The 21,591-nt window shown below is 42.9% G+C and overlaps 1 protein-coding gene across 1 annotated transcript in view; it reads right to left on the bottom strand.

Annotated features, from left to right (window-relative positions):
* LOC119465751 (ATP-dependent RNA helicase DDX1-like) overlaps nt 1-21,591 on the bottom strand; it is a 50,136-nt gene that overhangs the window by 26,493 nt on the left and 2,052 nt on the right. The window contains 15 exon segments of the mRNA XM_037726219.2: nt 601-690; nt 1,999-2,025; nt 3,502-3,573; nt 4,918-4,978; nt 5,768-5,844; nt 5,967-6,025; nt 8,491-8,551; nt 8,646-8,699; nt 9,708-9,784; nt 13,310-13,382; nt 16,028-16,104; nt 16,263-16,346; nt 18,823-18,909; nt 19,541-19,585; nt 20,450-20,579. Coding sequence (XP_037582147.1) covers nt 601-690; nt 1,999-2,025; nt 3,502-3,573; nt 4,918-4,978; nt 5,768-5,844; nt 5,967-6,025; nt 8,491-8,551; nt 8,646-8,699; nt 9,708-9,784; nt 13,310-13,382; nt 16,028-16,104; nt 16,263-16,346; nt 18,823-18,909; nt 19,541-19,585; nt 20,450-20,579 — 1,074 coding nt within the window.

Raw genomic sequence — 21,591 nt, 5'->3', positions numbered from 1 at the left:
GCCTCAGCTCATCATGTTTTTGGTTCAGTGACTTTCGGTGCGATTTCATTTGATTGATCATTACCTACGCAATCACTCGCGACCAGTATACTTAATACACTGTGAGTGACAATGCTGCAGCTGTCAGTCCACTAACAATGAAGCAGCCTTGCTCAAGTATGCATGTAATGCAGATTTAGCAGATTACTTTTAGCAAATTTTATGTATGTTGACCTCATTTAGCTCGGTACTATAAGGATTCAAACTCATTAGTCGGGCTGCCACCTAGAAATATTCTCTGCACTGCACTTTCACAATGAAGCTGCTAAAGGAAATTTTGCAGCTGCTTTTGTGCGCAGGTAAAGGACAGTGAATGGTGAAATAATGCATTCTTCTTTCGCGCGATAACAAATCTCGGAGCCACATATGACACACCAGAGGCTTTAGACAAGAAATTTCACAAACCAGTGCAAACATTAGGTACACCTTGCTGTCTCAACTCTGATTAACCTTTACTTTTCTCTCTATCACAAGTAATTAAATAAAATAAGACGGCAGAATTGAAACTCATCAAGCAATGTTTGACACCCTCGCTGAATTGCTCCATGATGTGAGGCTCACCTGCAGACGCCTTCCTTCGGCCGTTATCTGGGGTATCTGCCGGTGGATACGGTTGATAAGGTCATTGTTCCCTTGGTTCAGCAGGCCGTCCTGTAACAAAAAGGCAAGCAAGACATTGACGAAATGTTAAGCGTAGTGCCAGCACCAGATGGTGCCTTCACTTAGGGCTGATCCGCGTGACAGACAAAACTGCAGGTTTCAGTACAGGCAGTGCATCACATGACTCGGATGCTTACTGCATCACCATCATCAGCCTATCTTTGTGTCCACTGCAGAACGAAGGCCTCTCCCAGTGATCTTCAGCTACTCCTGCCTTGTGCTAGCTGATTCCAAGTTGTGCCTGCAAATTTCCTAACTTCATCACACCACCTAATACACTGCCGTCCTTGACTATGCTTCTCTTACCATGGCGGCCATTCTGTAACTCTAACAGCCCACTGGTTATGGGCCCAATGCATTACATGGTCTGCCCACCTCCATTTTATCCCCTTAATGTCAACTAGAATATTGGCTACCCCCATTTGCTTTCTAATCCACACCGCTATCTTCCCCTTCCTGAACTTTACGCCTATAATTTTTTGTTCCGTCGCTCTTTACAGGGTCCTCAACTTCTCAAACTTTGTTAGCCTCCAAGTTTCCGCCCCATATGTTGGTACCAGTGGAATGCAGTGATTGTAAACTTTCCTTTTAAAGAATAGCAGTAAGCTGCTAGTCATGACTTGGCAATGCCTGCCATATGCACTCCAGCAAATTTGCATTCTTCAGTAAATTTCCTTCTCGGAAGAATAAAAATGGGTTGGAGCACACAACACATCTCAAACTGCGGTCGAGTGCACATGGAACAGAAAGATTTCATCCCTGGGTTCTCTATCACCTGCTTTTCGGTGAGCATCCTGTCAAGGGGTGTGAAAGGCCACAACCAACCTCTATAATACCAGATGGTACTATACACTATACTGAGTGATTTTCTGCAGAACGCCATATGAAGCTAGTCCATACATTTGTCGTCATGTGTTTTGCCATGCAGGTGCATCTGCTATTTATAGGGAGCTTTAGGTGTGTTGGGCACATCCAGGAACTTGTTAATTAAAGCTTTGTCAATGAAAATGTCCTTGTCGCTGTCGATGAAAACTTCCGAGGGTAATTGCACAAACAGCTTAACTTTCTCGTGCGAGCTGTAAGCAACTGGACAGGCAAATGTAGGCACTTCCTACCAAGTAATGTCCTCCTGCTTCTTATATTAAGATAACTGGCAGCCTAACAAATTTACCTGTCTGCAATAAGAACAGTTCCTTCTTCAATGAAGCAAGAAATTAATTTTTTTCTGCTGGGAGAAGGATCCTTTTCGACGCTCTGCAGGAAAACTATATATCAGAGTAGGAATGAGTGTTCACGTACCGCTTCATCAAGGACGAAGAACCGCACCTGAAACAAGCAACACAATCAATTACCTTTTATTTATTTGTTTCCTTTTTTTTTGCAGATGTTGCCATTCCTGTGCACAACATAGCAGGGATGCGCACACAGAGCTTCCTACTACAAAAATCACTAGAGGAAATCCTGGCACTAGTGCCCATGACGGCTGCAGGCATGGTGATACAGTTAGCATGTGGATTTGCCTAAACTTTGTCCTTCTGCCTTCAAAGAGCTTTGCGACTTTGCAAATTGACCATTTTCAACAAGATGTTGAGTTCAAAATGCAACAATTCGCAATGTTTATGCATGTGTGCAGAAGCTTATTGTGTTCACTCATTTAGAAAAATATGCTTTCATCGAAATTTAGAAAAATAAATAGTAGTGAAACAAGGCTACAAGAACATCCGAAGCCACAAGCACAAAGATTATACAAATCCATTAAACTACCCCACAGTACCACGATAGCGGAACAATTGAAGACTAGAATTCCCTCCAGTAATTTTTGTAGGAAGATCTATGAGAGGACACAATTACAGTTTAGCACATCATTACAATAGAAAAGAAAAAAAAAAGTTACAAATTGCAAAATGGTCAGGTGTTTAATTGATAAAGCTTCTGAATGACAGTTTACGCAGTAAATCGTATGAGACATACCACAGCTGAACGGCCAGAGCAAAAAGTAAAAATTGGCATAAACCGTTGGGGGATGATTGTACAAGCCAAGCGATAGCTTCCTCGTGTATATTGGGGAAAGAGCCAAATAAAACTATCATTAAAAAATTCTTACAATCCATGTTAAATCTGAAGTGCTGCAATGTTTAGCCTCCTTAGATCTTATGTCTTTGCTTTTGTTCTTTTAAAAATTTTAAAGATGACTGATAAAAAAACTGCTATGCCTTGAAGTGAAATGCCATTTTGTTGCATTGCGCGAGACCCCTGTGTCATCAACAGCAACACACCTTTTGTGGGATACATACGTGCTTTATTAAAGGTGATTATTAAAGGTAACACACAGGCACTAGTAAATATAGAACCACACAGATTGACAATCAACACTGTTTTTAGATTATAGTGACTTTTCAGCAACATTGCTGCTGCTGCTGCTTTCGCCTGCTTCAGAACTTTTCTGGATAAACTTGCTTGAATTAAGTACAACTCCTGCGTCACCATCAGACAACACCAACAGAAGCATGAAGGAGGCAATGCTTGCGGTATATGGTGTCTTGCACCACCACAAGAGTGTGGCGCCGGTATCATCACAATTGCTTTTTGCATACTTTGCATTCTTTATTTTTTGCAATTTTATGCTGCCTCATCTCTCAACATCTCTAAAAAAATTCCACCAACAGCATTTATTTTTCGTAGAGCTTGATGCACTGTTCATAAAATCGTAAAATGAGATGAAATTCTTAACTCTACTGAGAATTCAGGAGAACGTGCAAGCATGTGGCTCTAAAACTGGCACAGTTCTTTCAGCAGCCATACCTGGGTAAGGCTTAGCTCCCCCGTACTAATCAGGTCTTCCAGACGACCAGGCGTTCCAACCACAATGTCAACCTGAAACAGACCAGGGTCAGAAAAAACAAAGATATCAGTCCAAATGACATGACCGACAAGGAATTAGACAAGACTAGAATCAAGCTATAGCCTCCTCACACCCAATACAGTCCTAGGGGCACATTTACATAACATTTACAGTTGGTTCACATTTGTCAACAAGGCTCTTACGAACCTGAAAAACTAGTTGCTTGAAAAGAAGACATGGACACATTTGCACTACAGCCCTACTATCCAAATATATATATTCTGATAAGAATGTGTTTTGTTTGCCTAAATGCATAGACTACATTTGAACGTCACCTGTTGGTTTGTTACCTTTACTTTTCAATCTGCACTGCCACAGCATACCTGTGACATTTCAAATGTACTATACACTGTAAATTTTTTGTCGTCTGTGATCGATGCAGTAGTTCATCTCACAAAGTACACTTTTTTTTTTAAAGGTAATGGAACATAATCACTAAACGCTTGATATAAACTGTTACCTGCACCTAGCTTTAGGTTGAACCCGAATTTAGCTTTTCCTTTCTCTTCTGGCTTAATATTGAAAAAGATAAAAGCTGTTGTATGCGAGTGTCAACAGTGGGCCTGAGGAGGATAGAAGGGATAATGTTTCCTGCTCAAGTTACTAGCGGGAACTGTGGCAACTAGTGTCTACGAGAGCTGAAACCACTGTGGTTTCAGCCAGCACGGGAATGTTGAGTAGTGTATGGATTTGCCTAAACATCGCCCTTCTGGCTTCAAACAGATTTTTGTTTAATTTGCAAGTTATCATTACATTATAACTGCAGCGTTATAAATGTAGTGATTCACAATGACTAGTATCACTGTACGCAGAGTCATACTGCCTAAACTTCATTCTACTGCACTCAAATGGCCTTTCTTAACTTTGCAAGTCGATCATATTCAACAAAATATTGCATTACCAATGCAGTGATTCTATGATTATGCATGCACACAGAGTCATGCTACATGACCTTCGTTCTTCGGGATTCAAATGGCTTTTCTGACTTTGCAAGTTGATCACATTCAATGAAATATTGCATTATAAGTGCAGCAGTTCTCAATGACCATGCATATTTGTTACAGTCATACTGCCTTCATGCATCTAAGAAAATATGACTGCTTGAAAAGTAAGCCAACAGAGGCAGATAAGGCACAATGAATAAAGTCACAAAGAACGTCTGAAGCCACAATCACAAAGATTAGACAAAATCCGCGAACAATCCATCATTCCCGTGGTAGATGGACAATTGTAATGCCAGAGTTCCCTCTAGTAAATTCTGTAGGAAAATGTATGATAGGAAAAAAGTCTTGACTGACAGGATGCCAATGTCATACCCCGTTCCTCAGCGTTTCGATCTGCTCCTTCGCAGCAACACCTCCGATGACCAGCAGCTCCCTGCATCATCAAAACAAGACTAATGATGTGATTGACCGTTTGAAGGGAGGGACGATAAACACCAGCAATAAACTGATTCAGATGGGTAAAGCATTGCTTCAACATGCTAGTTTCGTTAATTTCGAGATATGAGGTTGATTGCTAGAAGCCAAAACGAAGGCCAATGTTTCCTTTCTTGAATCTCGTGCCCGGATTGCGGCGGCAATACGCTATTGTGACCTCACAGGTTTCAATGAGCTAGATGAACTAGAGGAACTAAAGGGCTTGATTTGTGTCATTATTAAAGCTATAGCTTTCTTTAGCTACTTTGGGCACTTTGGATGGTTTGGCAATCTCGCACAATAATGTAATATGGCAGCGCACTTCGATACAAGGACGTAACAAAGTGAACAAACACGAGCCCTGTACAGCGCTCATGTTTGTTCACAGTGCTACGTCCTTGTATCGTCCTTACTGTCTCCTGCAAGCTTTTCTTTTTTTTCTCGTCTACGTCAGGGTTGGAACAGGACTTCAGATGGTGGCTGACCAGCGAAGACGGCAAAGTAGCTGTCTACGCATGGATTTGGAACACATCCCAAGTTATATCTCAATAGAAGCTAGGCTGAGTCAAGAAGCTAACGAGGGTTCAAGAGAAACAACTTCGAGAGTGTGTCACCACCTGCCTTATGTTTTCAGAATGAAGTGTTAAAGAATTTCATCACTTTCAGAAAAGAGACTTGGCTTGCTAGATGAGAACAGGATCAACATAATGAAGAAGTGAAAAAGAACGAGAGTGAATGAACTCTTTACCTGATGACAGGATCCTTCAGGTGCTTCTTAAAGCTTGTGATGCACTTCAGCGTCTGCTCGGCAAGCTCTCGAGAGGGCTGAATAAAATGTCAAAAAAGGGTGACATATTACTTTGTAAAAGAAGAAAAAAGCATCAGAACAGTAATTAAAAGGCAGCACGCAGTGTGCTTGAGGTTAGAAATATCGTAAAAGCTCTCACCTCTATGATTATTGCTTGGGGTGCATTCTTGACACTCTTGGGAGCGCCGACAGACGCTCCTGAAGTCGAAAACGGGAGAGCAAAAACGAGCACTTATCATACCTTGCACACAATCCTTAACCCTAATTCCACACAGTAATTTAACAAATGAAGACCAATCATCGGCGAAGAAATATAAAGTAACACAGCAGCTGTTTCGGTAATACAGTATTACAGAAACATACTAGTATATTTTGTAACATATACCGTAATGCAGTATGTTATATTACAGAAACGAAATTGGCATGATTCAGTTGATTTTATTGGTTTCCGGGGTTTATTGTCCCAAAGCAATCCTGGGGCTATGGATTAATTGCTTGGGTTTAATTTTGACTACCTGGGGCTCTTTAACAGGCCCCAATGCCGCCACCACATGCGACCATCACCGTGAACATGCACCGTAGCTATACGCGGGTGCCACCATGAACAACCACCATCACCACAATTTGGCAATATACTGTATTTATTTGATTATAAGGCAGCCATGACCAAGAGGCAAGGGTGCCCAACAGGGGCACGCGAGAAAAAGAAAAGTAACTAATGAAATAGTAACTAAATCTATCAGACTCGCATAAAGAGAGAGGATAAGGATTATCGGAAAAAAAACTCGCCTTATATTCGAATAAATACTATGAGTACGAGTGTCCTTCCATTTCACCCCCATCGAAATGCTGCCACTACAGCTGATCCCATGGCCTCAACCTCAACAGAACAATGCTATAGCCACTAAGCCATTGCAGCGGGCACAAAAAAGGAACGTCACAATTGTCTAGGTACATGAAAATCTGATATGCAGTCATCAAATTGACGACTTGTATTTCATCTCAAGGGCGTTGCAATGCATGCAAGAGCTCGTACTACACTGCATAATGTAACGGCAATTGCCGATGTACACTGTGATAATAAAGGAATAGAGTGCAAAGAAAATTGTTACCTCACACTGGCCTTGAGTACACTGATATAGCCTCATGTGCCCGTGTCCTTTTTACTTCTTTTCTTGTATTAGCATGCTTTCATGTTCCTCATATCACGTGGCTTTTTTTTTTTTTGTAAAAACACAATTTTAAAAGAGTTGCCTGCGGCAGTACCACAATTCTAATCCTTGAGCTGGATTTCTCGAATAGGCGAGCATTACTTGCATGAGAAATCAAAATGTATAACTGATTAATTAACAAAATTAAGTAATTAGGTTTTTAACTGAGCACTTTACAACACATACTGCAATTTTATGAACAGTAGCCGGTGAGTTTGCAAGGCATATTCATTCGTAACGAACTCTGAGGATGACATCAGTTTGGAGATATACACAGTCAAACTTGCAGTAAGCTGCACTGTGCCACTTCTAAAACAAACCCCTTTTTATGCACTGCAAGACCACAATAATGGGACACCAGTGGATTTTGTCACACACTATGGAAATGAATGTCTCAAAACAGTGTCATCCTCAGAATTCTTTCCAAGTGGATCACCTTGCGAGCTCACCGGCTACAATTCATAAATTGCAATATGTGCCATAAGGTAATAAGTGAAATTCTGCTAATTAGTCTATTATGTGTTTCAATTTCTTGGGCAAATAAAGTCTGCCTCTTCCCATAATCCAGCTCAGGGAAAAAAATAAATTGTGCAATCTGCCAAGGGCAATTATCTAAAATTCTGTTCAGTCTTAAAACAAGACATTAAAAAAGACACCTGGTATAGCTACCACCTCTCTGTGCTGTTACGCTGGAGCCAACGCACCCTACTACCCCAGTCTTGTCCTTAAGTCTTCACAAATAACGTCTAGTGGAGATAACGTCTGTCACACAACGCTATCTGATGACCTGCTTGTGCAGGTCATTTCTAATCAGTTTCCAAGCAGCATATCGCTCCCTTTCCTCCCCTTTTGCTTCATGCCTTCAAACAGGTGACCTTATCTGATGACCTATTCCCAGTGGCACCAGTGGGCATCATCTGGGCCACTTTCTGAGCAATCTACATTGTGGTTATTCTGATTTAAAGGGGCTATTTGAAAAAGATAAGGTAGCATATGCAGAATTGAACAGGAGCATGGAGGAACTTTTATCGTCTCAGGTAAGTTTCCACTAACCAAAGTAAAATGGTGCAACTGTGAACTTTCACCGAAAACTTTGTTCTGCAGCCGCTACGCTGTTCGTATTGAACTTAAAGACACCGTGGAGGGATTTCTTCACGGGCATCGTTCACGAGTTGTCCTGGTAATGACAGATTCGACTCAGTGCTAAGGCAGTTGAATTAGCTTGTAAGCATGCAGCCCAGGCATAGGAAAGGCTGGACTTATCAGCGGAAGGGTTGTTAGCGCTTTGTAATAAGACAGCGGCAGAAGAACAACTGTGTCGCCAATTTTCGCATGTCTTGAAGGGTGGGTCCACATATAGCAAACTACTACTTTTCGCAGAACGATAGAGTTCGGTATAAAAGGGTTCAGCTCTTTTCCAAGCAGCAAAGCAGAGCATGTGAGGCCGCTGACCTGTGACTGTGGACTCGGCGATGCACTCTTTTGGTGCAGCCGAAACTGCCACGTAGCCGTCCTGGTAAAAGAGGTGAAAAAAAAAAAAAAAATCAGTAGAGTGAACAGGTAGTCCTGCCCAGCCGCAAGAGACACCAAAACGCCTCCACACTTACCACTGGTGGATGCTTAAAAGGTGTGGCACCAAAGTTGAACTCCATCTCGGCATTCTGAAAATAAAGACAGAAAATAGGGGGAACACAAGCCATGCATATACCTCTTGACAAATGTCGTGCCTAAAACGTACATATTTTTGGGGGGGGGGGGCCAGATCAATTTCATGATGAGTTTCACTACACCCCCAGTACTTCAATCCATGCCGGAAGTCGTCCTTTGCGGACTGAGAGGCAACTATGACAAGATGTATCTCATGTTTGTGACATTCTTTTCTTTTATTTTGTTTATGCAAATTAACCTGCAGCATCTAATGAAAGGCAAACTATCTCAGCCCTCTAGAGCAAAAGGCAGGAAGGTGAGAATAAAGATTTTACAACAGGTGTGAGGTCGAGGAGAATCACCTCCACCCCCACCCCCCCCACCAACTTCCTTCTAAATTCACTGGAACAAACCACAATGGCTTTGTTCTTGGCATTCCCCTCAATGTCACCTTGAACCCAAGTACAGCGAGAAATTGGAGAGGGCTACTATTCTTATCATAGCAGCATCATGGCTATTGCACATATGCTCTGAATGTGATAAAATCATCGGTCTATTGAACTAGAAAAAGAAGCTAAGGTGAAAAGTCAGGTCAAGGGTTGTATTTTGTAACGACCCATGTCACTTTTTTCAAACTTTTCTTACTGTCTACTGCACCAAGTGGCCAACCACAGCAATATTGACGTCCCAGCCAATGGTGAAAGGCAGAAAGAATTTTTAAAAAATAATAATAATAATTGAACCATTACAAACTACCGACCCCAGCTTTAATCACTGCGCTTGGTGTAATCCAAATTGATGAGGCTCTACGTTCCACAACTGGATGTTGCGCTGTGAGTGATGCCACAGCAAAAGGCTTCGGACTATTCTTGACTGCATGAGGCTGTTCCACGTGCACACGAACATTCCATGAAGCACATGAACATTCCTGCTTTCAGGCCAGTAAAATTGAGGGCGCAGCAACTGGGAATCAAACTCTCGATCGCAGGCTAATAATAATGTTCCTTGCTGAGGTGACATACCTTGAGGACGACAGATGGAAACATGGGGCACCGCTTCAGGTTTTGTGGTATCTGGAAGGCATCCTCAAAGACGTTACCTGCGTAGCGATGCAGATCATGTTAATTCAAATGAAGTCCAGCTTCTTCGCACAGCCTGAATGGCTGAAACAAAATAAAATATCTCGTAGCTCTAGAAGAATTATCTCGTGGCCATTACCTTTTCTTGCTTTTATTGTTCTTGTACTGTTATTATTCTTAGCAGTAACAGTGCTAGAAGTGTAATAGTAGTGACGACAATAACAATGGTGGTGGTTATGATATGAAGATGAGAATTTGAAAAAAAGGACAGGTAACTGTCACTGGAGGAATTAAAGCTTGCACTCGAACTTTGCAAACACTAAAAAGAATGTGTGAACACTAAAATAAGTGCTTAATAAGTATGCAATAAGTTTTGAAGACGAAAATTTCTTTTAGTGCTCATGATCATAACAAGTAGTGTAGCACACACAAGTAAAGATGCCAAGCCCAAGGAGATGCAGTGGCTAGAATGGATGTCATTGGTCATTGTAACTTGGCTACATTCTTGACTAGATTTCTCATCCCTGGCCTAGTTTGGCTAGTGTTTGGCTGCTATTAGAGATTTCGTGGCCACTTTACAGTGCCTGGAATCTCGCAGCCATGATTGAAAGAGCGACCAAAGAGCCCCCCCCCCCCCCCCCCCCCAAAAAAAAAAAGAAAAGAAAGAAGCAGCAGTTACACCCAAAGGGTGAAGAATTTATAACAATAGCAAATTATTCAACAATTACACGAAGGTTTGTAGTTTTCTAGGCTGCGCTGTGTCTCCGAAACTCAGATTACATGACCTTTTATTTCTTATTTATTTATTAGTTACCTGCATCGCCCACAGGGCATTACAGCAGGGAGGTTACAAACTTAACTAAATACATGAACAAATTAATTCAATGCATGGAAAAAAGCATCGTTTTCTGTGATGTATACAATGCTCGATAGGAAACTGTTCCAATCTCGAACAGTTCTAACAAAAAAAGGAATAACGGAAGACGTCACCCTTACAAGAAAATTCCCTGACCTTTAAACAGTGGTACAGTCGCTTAGATATGTGGTGAGATGCCTGAATATATTGTTCGCAGTTTATACCTGTTTTAGAATATTAAATATCGTGAAAAAATTTTAATCTGATATGCCTTCTACGATCCTTTAACTCTTGCCATTTATGTTTATGTTTGCTTTCTGTCATGCTAAGCTGCCAGCTATAGTTACCAAGAACAAGTCTAACTGCCGTATTCTGGATTTTTTCTAATTTATTTATAAGCTCAGATGTGTGTGGATCCCAACAAATACATCCATATTCAAGTATTGAATGTACCTGACTGTATTTCAGTCATGTACGTTCAATACTTCTATATGGATGTGTTTACCTCAAACAGTATGAGAAAATAGTGTGCATGAAGCCACTAGGCATCTTGGCTCGCCCTCACATGGAAACTCTTGCATGCCCTAGCACACTTGGCAGGTGACCTCTAACATAGGGTGTGTTCCAATTCTTGCCGGCATCGGAGACAGTGGGCCTCTTCGATTATGCAATCCCGGACTGTCTGCAAACCGTCTGCGGCTTCCGGTCTGACTAGCCCTGACAGAAGAGCGCGTCACAGTCACGTGATCCAGCTGTCGGGGACTGTCCGAGATTTCGGTCGAAGCACCGCGACCGGAAGTCACTCTCCTGGCTGCTGTCGTCTGTTCTTTGCTACTCGTAGATAGCCCCCTACCCAGCGTTTTTATTAGTGTGGCCTCTGAAATGGTGCAGTCTCAGAGGCCACGTCACCGACACAACCTTGAAGCTAGCACAGTGTAATCGTAGCCTGAGCGCGTAGAACGTTTTCGCAAAGCGCAGTTTATTACGTCGCGCTAGCCAGCTCATTGCCTGAGAAATTTAAGTTGAATTTCCTCACGGACGTAAGCAAAATCGTGGTGGTGGTGAAATATATTTATTGGCCCTATAATTGCTGTGGAGATCTTACTCCGAAATCATGGTCGTGTCACGTCGCTGTTCATGCAGAAAGCACCCGCCTACATCCTCAAAGCTCGCGAGACCGTCTGCTAATTAAAGGCCCGACGCGTGAGAGAGCGCGTGTACACCGTCTACTAATCCTGCACGTCAAAAACCACACGCTCGAACTTGGTAGCAGAAGGGATCAACATATACGTCAACAGCAATCCGCGAAGCTCCTATTGTATACCACTCCAGCTACCGGCATGAAATAGCCGCATGCAATATACGATTCCTTGCACGTACACTAGTTTCACTTACCTGAAAAGTAAAATTTACCTGCTTGCTGCGTACGTATATAGCAATGAGCATGACAGATTTCGTGAAACCCATTAAGAAAAGCAAGCATGTGCGCCTGATCGCTGTGCTTCTTTCTTTAAAGAAAACACGAAGACTAAAGCTACAGCAATTAGACAGCTCGTAAAAAACTTGCATGATGGCACACAAAGCACCAATGTAACAGAAGCGATAACTCAATGCACAGTAGTTGCCGTCTGGAGCGCGCAAAGTACGCAGAAGCACACGGAATCTTTCACAACATGGCGTCAAACACCGCGCGCATCTTTTTAAGACAGCCGTCGTCTGCTAGCTACTTGCGCTTGTCCAAGCAAACATCTGCTGACAGCTCCAACAGTCCGCGGGCAGTCCGGAACTTCCGGTCCGTGAAAAAACGAATGCGCTTCTGACAACACTCGGACTAGTGGGTGGAGCTTCGGAAGCTGTCCGAGCAAAATCGAATGCGGCACAGCAGTCCCAAGCAGTCCGGGACTGTCAGGGACTGATAATCGAAGAGGCCCAGTATGCATAGACAGCTAAGAAGACAGCTTCAAGCCCAACTAATAGAACACTTCTGGAACCGTCTGGAAGACATCTGTGCGATGTGACGCCCCTTTGCATCGACAAGAACAAAGTAATGAAAAGCACATATCATGGCTGTATTTTAGAACCTTGGTGTGCGAACCTATGAAAAACGCAACACAGCTCACATTAAGCACTTAAAACAACGCGACCATGTTTTCATGTAAGAGTGCAACCTTGCTGTTGAGTTTTAAAGCCTTCTGCTCAGATGTCTCATTTGGACAGCAAGGTAGCCTGCATCGTTTATTACTCAAATGCTGTTTTCCCAAAGCTGTCCATTTGCCGGCTTCATCAGAACTGGTATGAGACATAAGATGGTAGTAGCTGCCCCCTTGGCTGGCTATTTAGCCATCTGCAACGTATGTGCACAGCCACGGGCAGCCACAGCTGGGTTAGCGCAAGAGACAAGCACCCTCCTCTAGTGAGAGGTGTGCTCTGCTCCCCGAGCTTGGCCGTGAGGCAGCGAATGCTTGATCATGTGACTTCCAAGATTGGGTAGTATGGGAAGACGGCATACATCGAGCTTCAATCTTTCTCGGCTCATCCTCTTGCCCACCTGTAGTGAGCCTCTCCTTCCACTCACACTTGAACCTTACATGGGACAACATGGCGGCGACGGCAGCGGCAGTGAAAATACGCCATGAGCATTTCTACAATTACTATCAGAATAAGATACAGATTTGTTCTCCACACGTACCATTCTTGGAAAACTTGATGCTCCCGTTGTCCAGGTCGAGGTAGCAACCAATCACATCATGCATTCCAAAGGGCTGCACAGGAGATGAAAACAACACAGACAAGTTTTTTTTTTTTTCAGCTGCAACTTCAGCACTCTTCTCGCCAAATGAAAGCCAGAATTTCCCAACTCATAGAGTAGTCGGCCAGTAGAGGCGATAGAATGAGACTTCAAATTCACTTACATGCCCAAAGGTTTCATGACAAGTATGACAGAATGGGACAAAGGCATTGCTGAACATCACAAATTCAAGAAACCACTTCCATTCACTCAAAGATTTCTTTTATGCCCTCCCCACATTATTAACGTGCCATTCAGAGCAGATGACAGAAGACCAGAGCTAGATTTCGGACTCATTGTTAAGTTTCATCACTTTCACTAATGTACCATAAGGATAGTACATTGAAACGATTGCAACGTGAACAGAAATAAATAACTCATGAGAACGTCTGTTACACCTGCTAGACTTCTAAGCACAAGTACAGGTGAGTGTAGGGAACCAACTCACCAATGTCACACGAAGAACACTTGGAAAACACAATGCTGTTAGGATTGGCGACACCTGCCTAGCAAAATGCCTTACTCATGAAAGCAGGAAAACAGCAGCAGCCTGCATTGCAATTATAAAAAGCTGTTGAAGCAGAACTTTAATGCCACCATAAACAAAGGTAGCCTTTTCCCCATCTGGCTTTTAACAACTTGTTTTCATGGTTCAAGTTTTCATTCAGACTACATACACAAGACAGATATATTTAACAAGGAATACAAGTGCAAGGGCAAGAAGTGTAATTATTTCAGACTGCAGTCATATAGTGTGTAAACAGTTCAACAGCTGCAACTAACATGGCCGTTTTCATTGGGAGGCCTGCTACTTTTATGCCTGATCCAGTTACAACAGTTACGAAGTGGCCAAAGGACACCGCAGTCATGGTTTTCCCTTTTCAGTCATAAGAATTCCAGCATCACTATTTAGAGTGATGGCTGGCCAGCAGAAGCCGCATGGGCTTTTGAGAGCAGTAGCATTGAACGCAGTGGTGGTCCTCCTGCTAGCACCGTCTTTTGTGTGTTAGTACAGTAGAATTCCATTCATTTGACTCTGATTAATTGGACATTTTAGGTTAGTTTTAGCTCGGCCGGTGCCCATGCATTGGCTATGGGCTCAGACTTTCATTATTTAAATCCTAAAATTGGCCTTCGCCAAATAATTTGAACTTGGCCAGTCAGCACGCATGTGCGTGACCCCTATGGTGACCCCAATAGTAACATCTTTAGTGGCAGCATCTGTCATGGAGGAGCTTAGGGGAGAGTGAATGCTTGAGCTCACAATGTTCGATTACGCTATTTACCCAATTCGAGCAGGCACCTTTTCTTCTACTTTTTTATTTTATTTTATTGGACCGAAATATGCCTGCGTGGTGCAGTTGGACGTGAAACCAAAACTGCCTTCGCAACGTTTGCATGCTTTACCGCATAGCACACATGTACTGCGGCGAAGCTGACATTAAATAAAGCTTGTGGCAAAGCTGACTTTAGGAAACTGGCCGCCATTGTGCACCAATTTTTCTTGCAAAACAATCAGGTGCATGTTAGGTTACTGCTTTGTTTAGGAGCTCTAATGTCATTCCGACGTTAGTTTACTACTTCGGACACACAAGAAGTGAGCACGCGATTGATTCGAGGGCATGTTAGAATCGGGCAAATGTTGCCAAATTAATCAGATGTGTGTTTTGCAGTTTTTCTGCATCTTGTTTAATTCGACCCGCCGGATAACTTGATCAATTTCATCGGTCCCGTCCCAGTCGAATTAACGGAAATCGACTGTAATCAAATTCGTTTGTGTGGCCTCATTCACTCACACGTTATTTGACTGGTCGTAACATACGGAAGGTATGCAATTGCAACTGAGGGTGAAAAGCTTCGTTTATAATCGTAATTTAGTTTGATTAATTCCCACTATGACAAATACAGCAAAAGGTGCATTTTGCAAATGTAACGATTACAGTTGGACTCTTGTTTTGCACTGATGCTATGATTAGCACGTTGCTACGGTACCTTATATATGGCTTCAAGGTAAGGAGGGAAATGGTTTCAGCTGTTAACAGTGGCACAGAAATTCTGCTTCAACGGCCCTTCATAATGACTCTTTTTTTTTGTCAAATATAGTTCATGACTAACATACCATTTTAGAGCACAGGCCTAACCAGCAATGTCTATTAAGTCTACAACATGCTTAAATGTGAATATCGTCAATGCTCATGAATCTAAGGCAAAAGCTTGGCACGAGAAATTGTAGATTTGGTGCCTGAAGGGGTTGAGTACAAAGCAGGGGGTGCTTTTCCCGAGCAAATTCTGCCTCATGGAGCGGCTTCACGGCAATGCGAATCATATTGCCGTGAAGCCACAATGACCTTTGACGGGGAGAAGGAGCAGGAGTAGCGATAACTTTGCAATTTAACACACAAATAAAAGATAATCTCTCTGGAGCTTGGATTTGCATTAAAAACAGTGCGGAAATATTCCTGTAGAAACCTGCATGTTTTTAGTGCACCTATTTGATGGGATTATCCACCATATTTGCCCTAGCATTCGGCAAGCCTTGACAAGTCAGCCGCAGTTGTCCTGTCTAGCAACAAAATGTCCACTACAAAAATGAAAACCCAGGCCGATGCAGTTACTCACCTCCCCGTATGAGTCGAACTGCTTTCCGAAGGACTTCTTCCCGGTGCCACCAAAGCCAAACCCTTGCTTGTCAGTTCCTGAGTGAAGAAGTGAAATTTGCAATAATTTAGTGGTTCCCAAGGTAGCTCTGATTGCCGAGACATGACAGAGCATCAGTTTGAGCAATGTCTGATACACGTAAACTAAAGAAAAAGACACAGAACAACTTTTTAAAAGGAAGACAACATCTCCTTACCAAGATCAAGAGCTGCGGCCTGCGTAGACCACCCCACACGGCAAAGGCCTTCATCGGTGACCTTGGCTTCGTAGTAGTACTTCCCTGGAGTGCAGATGATCAATCAATCAATCAATAAATCAATTCCTACTATACACAAGAATAGCAATTACATGCAAGCATATAACATCAGAAAGGAACTAATACCCTGAAAAAAATCCAATATTCAGGCCCTTTGTCTATATGCAGAAGTGGCATAGTCTACGTAGTATATGTAGAAGGTAGACTTGTACACATTACAGAAAAAATTAAGTTTTTGATTACAATTCCTTCATTAAAAAATGTAATTGATTACAGTTACCAGTTGCTGCTCCACAAAAGTAATTGAGGAATTATATGGGTGTCACACGGCGCACTTTTGAACGCGATCAAGCCCAATCCGGATAGAAATTCTCAACTGCGATTGGCTACTTTGCACAAGGGAGCCAATCACAGTTGAGAATTTCTATCCGGATCGGGCTTGATCGCAATCAAAAGTGGCCATGTGACACCGGTATTACAACAATAGCAATTGATTACTTCTACATTATTTTCCTCGGAATGTTTAACACTGCATAAATTAACACTGCATAAACACTGCATTAACACTGCATAAATAAAGTAAACAGAGTGAGCTGGCCTGCCACTTCATACATTGCTGATCTGCACTAACAATTACAAATTTTGTTGTGAAGACATCAGCAGCGACACTGAGAACTTGCTCGAGCAGGGAGAAGACAGGAAAAGACAGGAAGGTTAGCCAGTTCGCTCAATGTTTGTGCTAGGGCTGCAACGTGGTGTTGGTGTTGCAACGTGTACGGATCTTGCCCACAAGGTTGCAGGTTGCTGAGCATTTCATTGTTGCTGGGACTTGGAGAAGATGTTCCCGGTAGGGCCAGTGAAAAGCTGAAAAAAAAAAATGGTCTGCACGCAATTTCTTGGCATTAACGCCCTAAATGGCCTTCGCTATTGAGACATACCAGCACCTGTTCAATTCATCGGCCACCATCTGGCAGAGCGTTGAGATGAGGAAGCCAAAAATGCCAGGCTTGCGCGTAACACGCAGCACAGTCACAGTGTAAAGCTGCCAGGAGCTGCCCTCTCGTAGCTCGACGTAAACTGCTGAGGATGCCTACCGCAAGTAGTGATCATGGAGGTTGTTCGTGGCAAAGTCTTTCGGCGTCATTTTCTCGAGAATGAACTGCACTGTACGCCCGGTGTCGACAGCGAGCTGCAGCTAGTGCTGCTCTCTGCACAGCAGTCCGTAGAGTCCGACATTGCCTGGCTGCAACTGCGCCTGTAGCTCTATGCTTCGCTTCTTCAAAAGCAGTTCGCATCTTGCAAGGAGGCGCCATTACACGCATCGAAGAGTCATGGCAGTCTGTGCATTGCTATCGAGGCTATGAAATCGCCCGCGTTAGCCGAGCTGTGCAGTCAGTGTGCACAGTTGACATGGAGTGACACCTTTATGCAACTGCAACTTGTGCATGTAACTACATAGCTGCACATGTGACGCCTCACGCTATAGGACACCTCTAAGGGGCCTCATTACGAAGTTACTTAAAAGCACTCGTGCGGCTGAGTGATAAGATACTTGACTTGCAAGCGGGGTATCCGGGTAGGATTCCAGCTGGAACTCGGGATTTGTTTTAACGCGAAGGCATTATATGGCTCACGAGGTGGAAAACCTGGTGTTGGTGTGATAACGATGGCCCAAAATGCAAATGAGCCCAAGTGAGCTAATTGAGTGAGCCAATTCAGGCACAGATTAATTAGATAGGTTAATTAAGGTTAAGGCACATGTTTAATTAAAACAGAGTTAATTATGGCACTTGAACCCATGACCTTTGGTGAGAGTTGAACCCTTGACCTTGGGTGGTTCCCAATGCTTTCGCATTCATGCACGTAGGGATAACTAAGTGCCCTCTGAATTTTTTTCTTTTACAATAGACGATAGCTGCTATGGACACCAGGTGGACATCGCCACTCAAAATGGCTATAGGCCTTGTGCAATGCTGGTAAAAAATCTATGTTCCCTGCTTGCCACCATGCAGGGGTGAGAATGGCCACTGGCAACGCGAACCTGTGTTTGCGGTGAAAAGAAAAATCGACTTCTGTCTACAGATGTGTGCGTAGATGTCACAAGGGCTATAAAAACATCGCCTGGAAGCTGGTGAAGGTGGAATTTTATCGATTTTCCTAGAAATCATACGAGGCTGATGACACGTAATTTGTTACGTACAGGTCTGGTAGAAGTCACAAGCACAATAATGAAAATTAAAAAAAAAACTGCTTTATAATTTCAACCTGCAGAAACCATAGAAGCCGAGAGAACCTAACCTGTAGGTTTTAAAGATTACAGCCAATAACTTGTAGCCACAAACACAAAAGCAAGCTTGTCATGAGTCAATGCTTTAATATATATATTTACATAATAGGGCACACAACTGATGCAGGCAGCAAGGAATTGAAATTTTACTCATCATACAAGACCCGAAAAACTTTCACCAAAGGACATTTATCAAAGAACGGCACAGCCTACCTCTGTACTGGACTCCCTTGGTGCAACGGCATCCATGCCAGCCTTTCTGGTCCCGGCTCTGAGTCGTCAGACCATCAGGGCTCACGGCTGAAAGAGATGCACATGGCTTGAACACTGTGTCTGCAGAAATCGCTGTGCTTACTCAAGAGAGCATTCAGCATAACCTTACAAAACCAAGAAACAAGAGAATGCAATGAAAGCGAGAAAAAAAGAAGGGGGGGGGGGGGGGAATCGGCAAGATTAAAGGACTCACACACACACACAAAAAGAAGCTCGAACTTAACAAATTCGTAACTCTGCACGAAAAACAGGTATCGCAGTTCTGTAACGTGCATCTGTAGGAGCATATAAAGCGGACAAGTTTGATATATAAATTTACAGCTCACGTGACTTCATTAAAATGTTTACAAGAGTTATGCAGCAGCCTTACTCACAAATTAGTGATATATTGCCAGTGGGTGTATAATACATCAACTTTGTTCACTTTAGGTGTCCAGTTGCTAGAGTAATTAGATTTTAGCTTTTCTTTTCAAATGCAACAAGTCTCCTTAATATCAGCACAGTGGGTGCTGAGAAACACAATTTCTCCGTTCCTACGATTTCAATCGGAGCTTCAGAGCTAGAACTTCCTCTTAACGCTCAAACTCGCTTCCCGAGGACATCATTGCTTTGCGCAGTGCACGAATAACAACATTGAAATAGCAAAGATCTTTCTTACCGAGTGCCGATCCACGGTCGAAGAAACTCATGGCCCATTTTGTGGCTGGAAGAAGGTGAGAACCAACGAGAACTATCAGCAGGCCATTACAATGCCACACAAAATGAAATACTTGAAGCATAAAGATTATTTTTCACGACAGTCCCACTGCCGACCTATGTCTCGCAAGAAGAGACTGTTACCAGCCCCACCACAATGCCTTGCATCAAACAAAGAACTCCTTATGGGCCTGCTTCTAAGTCAAAATTTCATCACAAACACAGGTCATCTGTGTTTTGAAATATTTATTAACAAGAAACTGAGAAGAAATCAAACTAGAGGGATAGATTACTCTTCCAAAAGTGTGCTCACCCTTCCTAAGCAGAGAAATGTTGGTCAGTCAGCTAAGGCGTTGCGCTACATAGCACAAGGTCGCGGGATCGAATCCCGGCCACGGCAGCCGCATTTCGATGGAGGCGAAATGCAAAAACGCTTGTGTGCTTGCGTTGTAGTGCACGTTAAAGAACCCCAGGTGGTCAAAATTAATCCGGAGCCCTCCACTACGGCGTGCCTCATAATCAGAATTGGTTTTGGCACGTAAAACCCCAGAAAGAAGATGATGCCAATGAATGGCTGACGTGCCTACAAGTGCATGCAAAATGAATTTTTTCTTTGCACCTTTTGACACGAGCATCCAGCCTGCACAGCGATGCCAGGAACATTTTTTTAAGTATTAAAACTATTTAAATGAGTGCACTTGCAGTTTAGTAATTAGAGGCGAGCTGCGTTTTTTTTTTTTTACTTTTCATCTTTTTTTTTCTCACATGAGTACGCACTTGTGCCAACCCAGAATATTTTCGTTGCTGAATGTTTGGCAACAATTCTACCACCAAAAGATCTTACTATTACAGCAAATGCGGCGAAACTCACAGGCAGTGGGTGGTTTGGCTCCGCCTCCCTTCTTGCCTCGGCCAAGCTCGTCGTCTTTCAGTGTCTCCCACACTATTTGCAGGATCGGCAAACAAAAGGCACCAGTCTTGCCACTACCTGTTTCAGCGGCCTGCACAAGAAAATGTCATACAAGCCTATCACGAGTGTTCTCACACTGCGCATACCGGTTCAGCAACACGTTACAAGGCATCCTCCTTATTCCGTGCAGATTGGAGCAGCGATTGTGCATCTAGGCAGAGACTATGCTGTGTAAGGTGGCTACTGAAAAACATTAACGCAAATGATTGGTGAAACCATGGTATGTGATGTTGCAGCTGACGACAAGATGACACAGCCGAGCAGTGTAGGAATAAGACGACCGTGAAACCATCAATTACTGTCCAAAACCATGCACCTGATTTCATCCTTTGCGAATTACTCTTGTACGGTGAGTATGAATTCCAGGAAAAGCCACCTTGACTTCCCTCACCTTCCTTGGAGTAGGATGAAAGATTGCACGACTGTGTTCTCTTTCGCAAGATATACCACACGAACTGTGATGTCAAGAAAGTGCTGTTCTTGGAACCTCACTACATCTAACCTTGTGTCAAAGCCACATTCGAGGTCCATGTCCCAAGCTGCCATACAAACCTTCGTTCAAGTTCCTTCAAACCAAGGACAGCGTCCCACTGGAACTGCCTCCATTGCCAGCAATACCGATTCATCACCCTTTAAAACCATGACATCTACTGAATGTTATGATATCTAATCATTCCTGTAATGCCCCGCATGGCATTAATTAATTTATTTATTTACTCTCTTACCCACGTCGTTTACACATGACAGTGGGGGGGGAGGGGGGTTACATTACAGAAACTTAGTACAAGAAACAAACAAAAAAGTAACAAATGTAACATATGTAATACATTAGAATAGTATTGCACATTCATTTCCAACAATAACAAAAAAATCAAAGATTTACCTGAGAGCTTTCATAAAGTGAAAATTACATCATGCCACAATACAAGGACACTACTTAAATATACACAGTGATCTCTACATGTATTACACGAAAAACATCAGCCGCAGTCGAAGTCAGAAATAAGGAAAATTTAACTTGCAGAGGAGCAGCAAAAGCTTCG

Source organism: Dermacentor silvarum, chromosome 10 (assembly GCF_013339745.2).
Source record: "Dermacentor silvarum isolate Dsil-2018 chromosome 10, BIME_Dsil_1.4, whole genome shotgun sequence".
NCBI lineage: Eukaryota > Metazoa > Arthropoda > Arachnida > Ixodida > Ixodidae > Dermacentor > Dermacentor silvarum.
The sequence above is the reverse complement of the archived record's forward strand: the minus strand, read 5'-3'. Positions and strand labels throughout refer to the sequence as shown.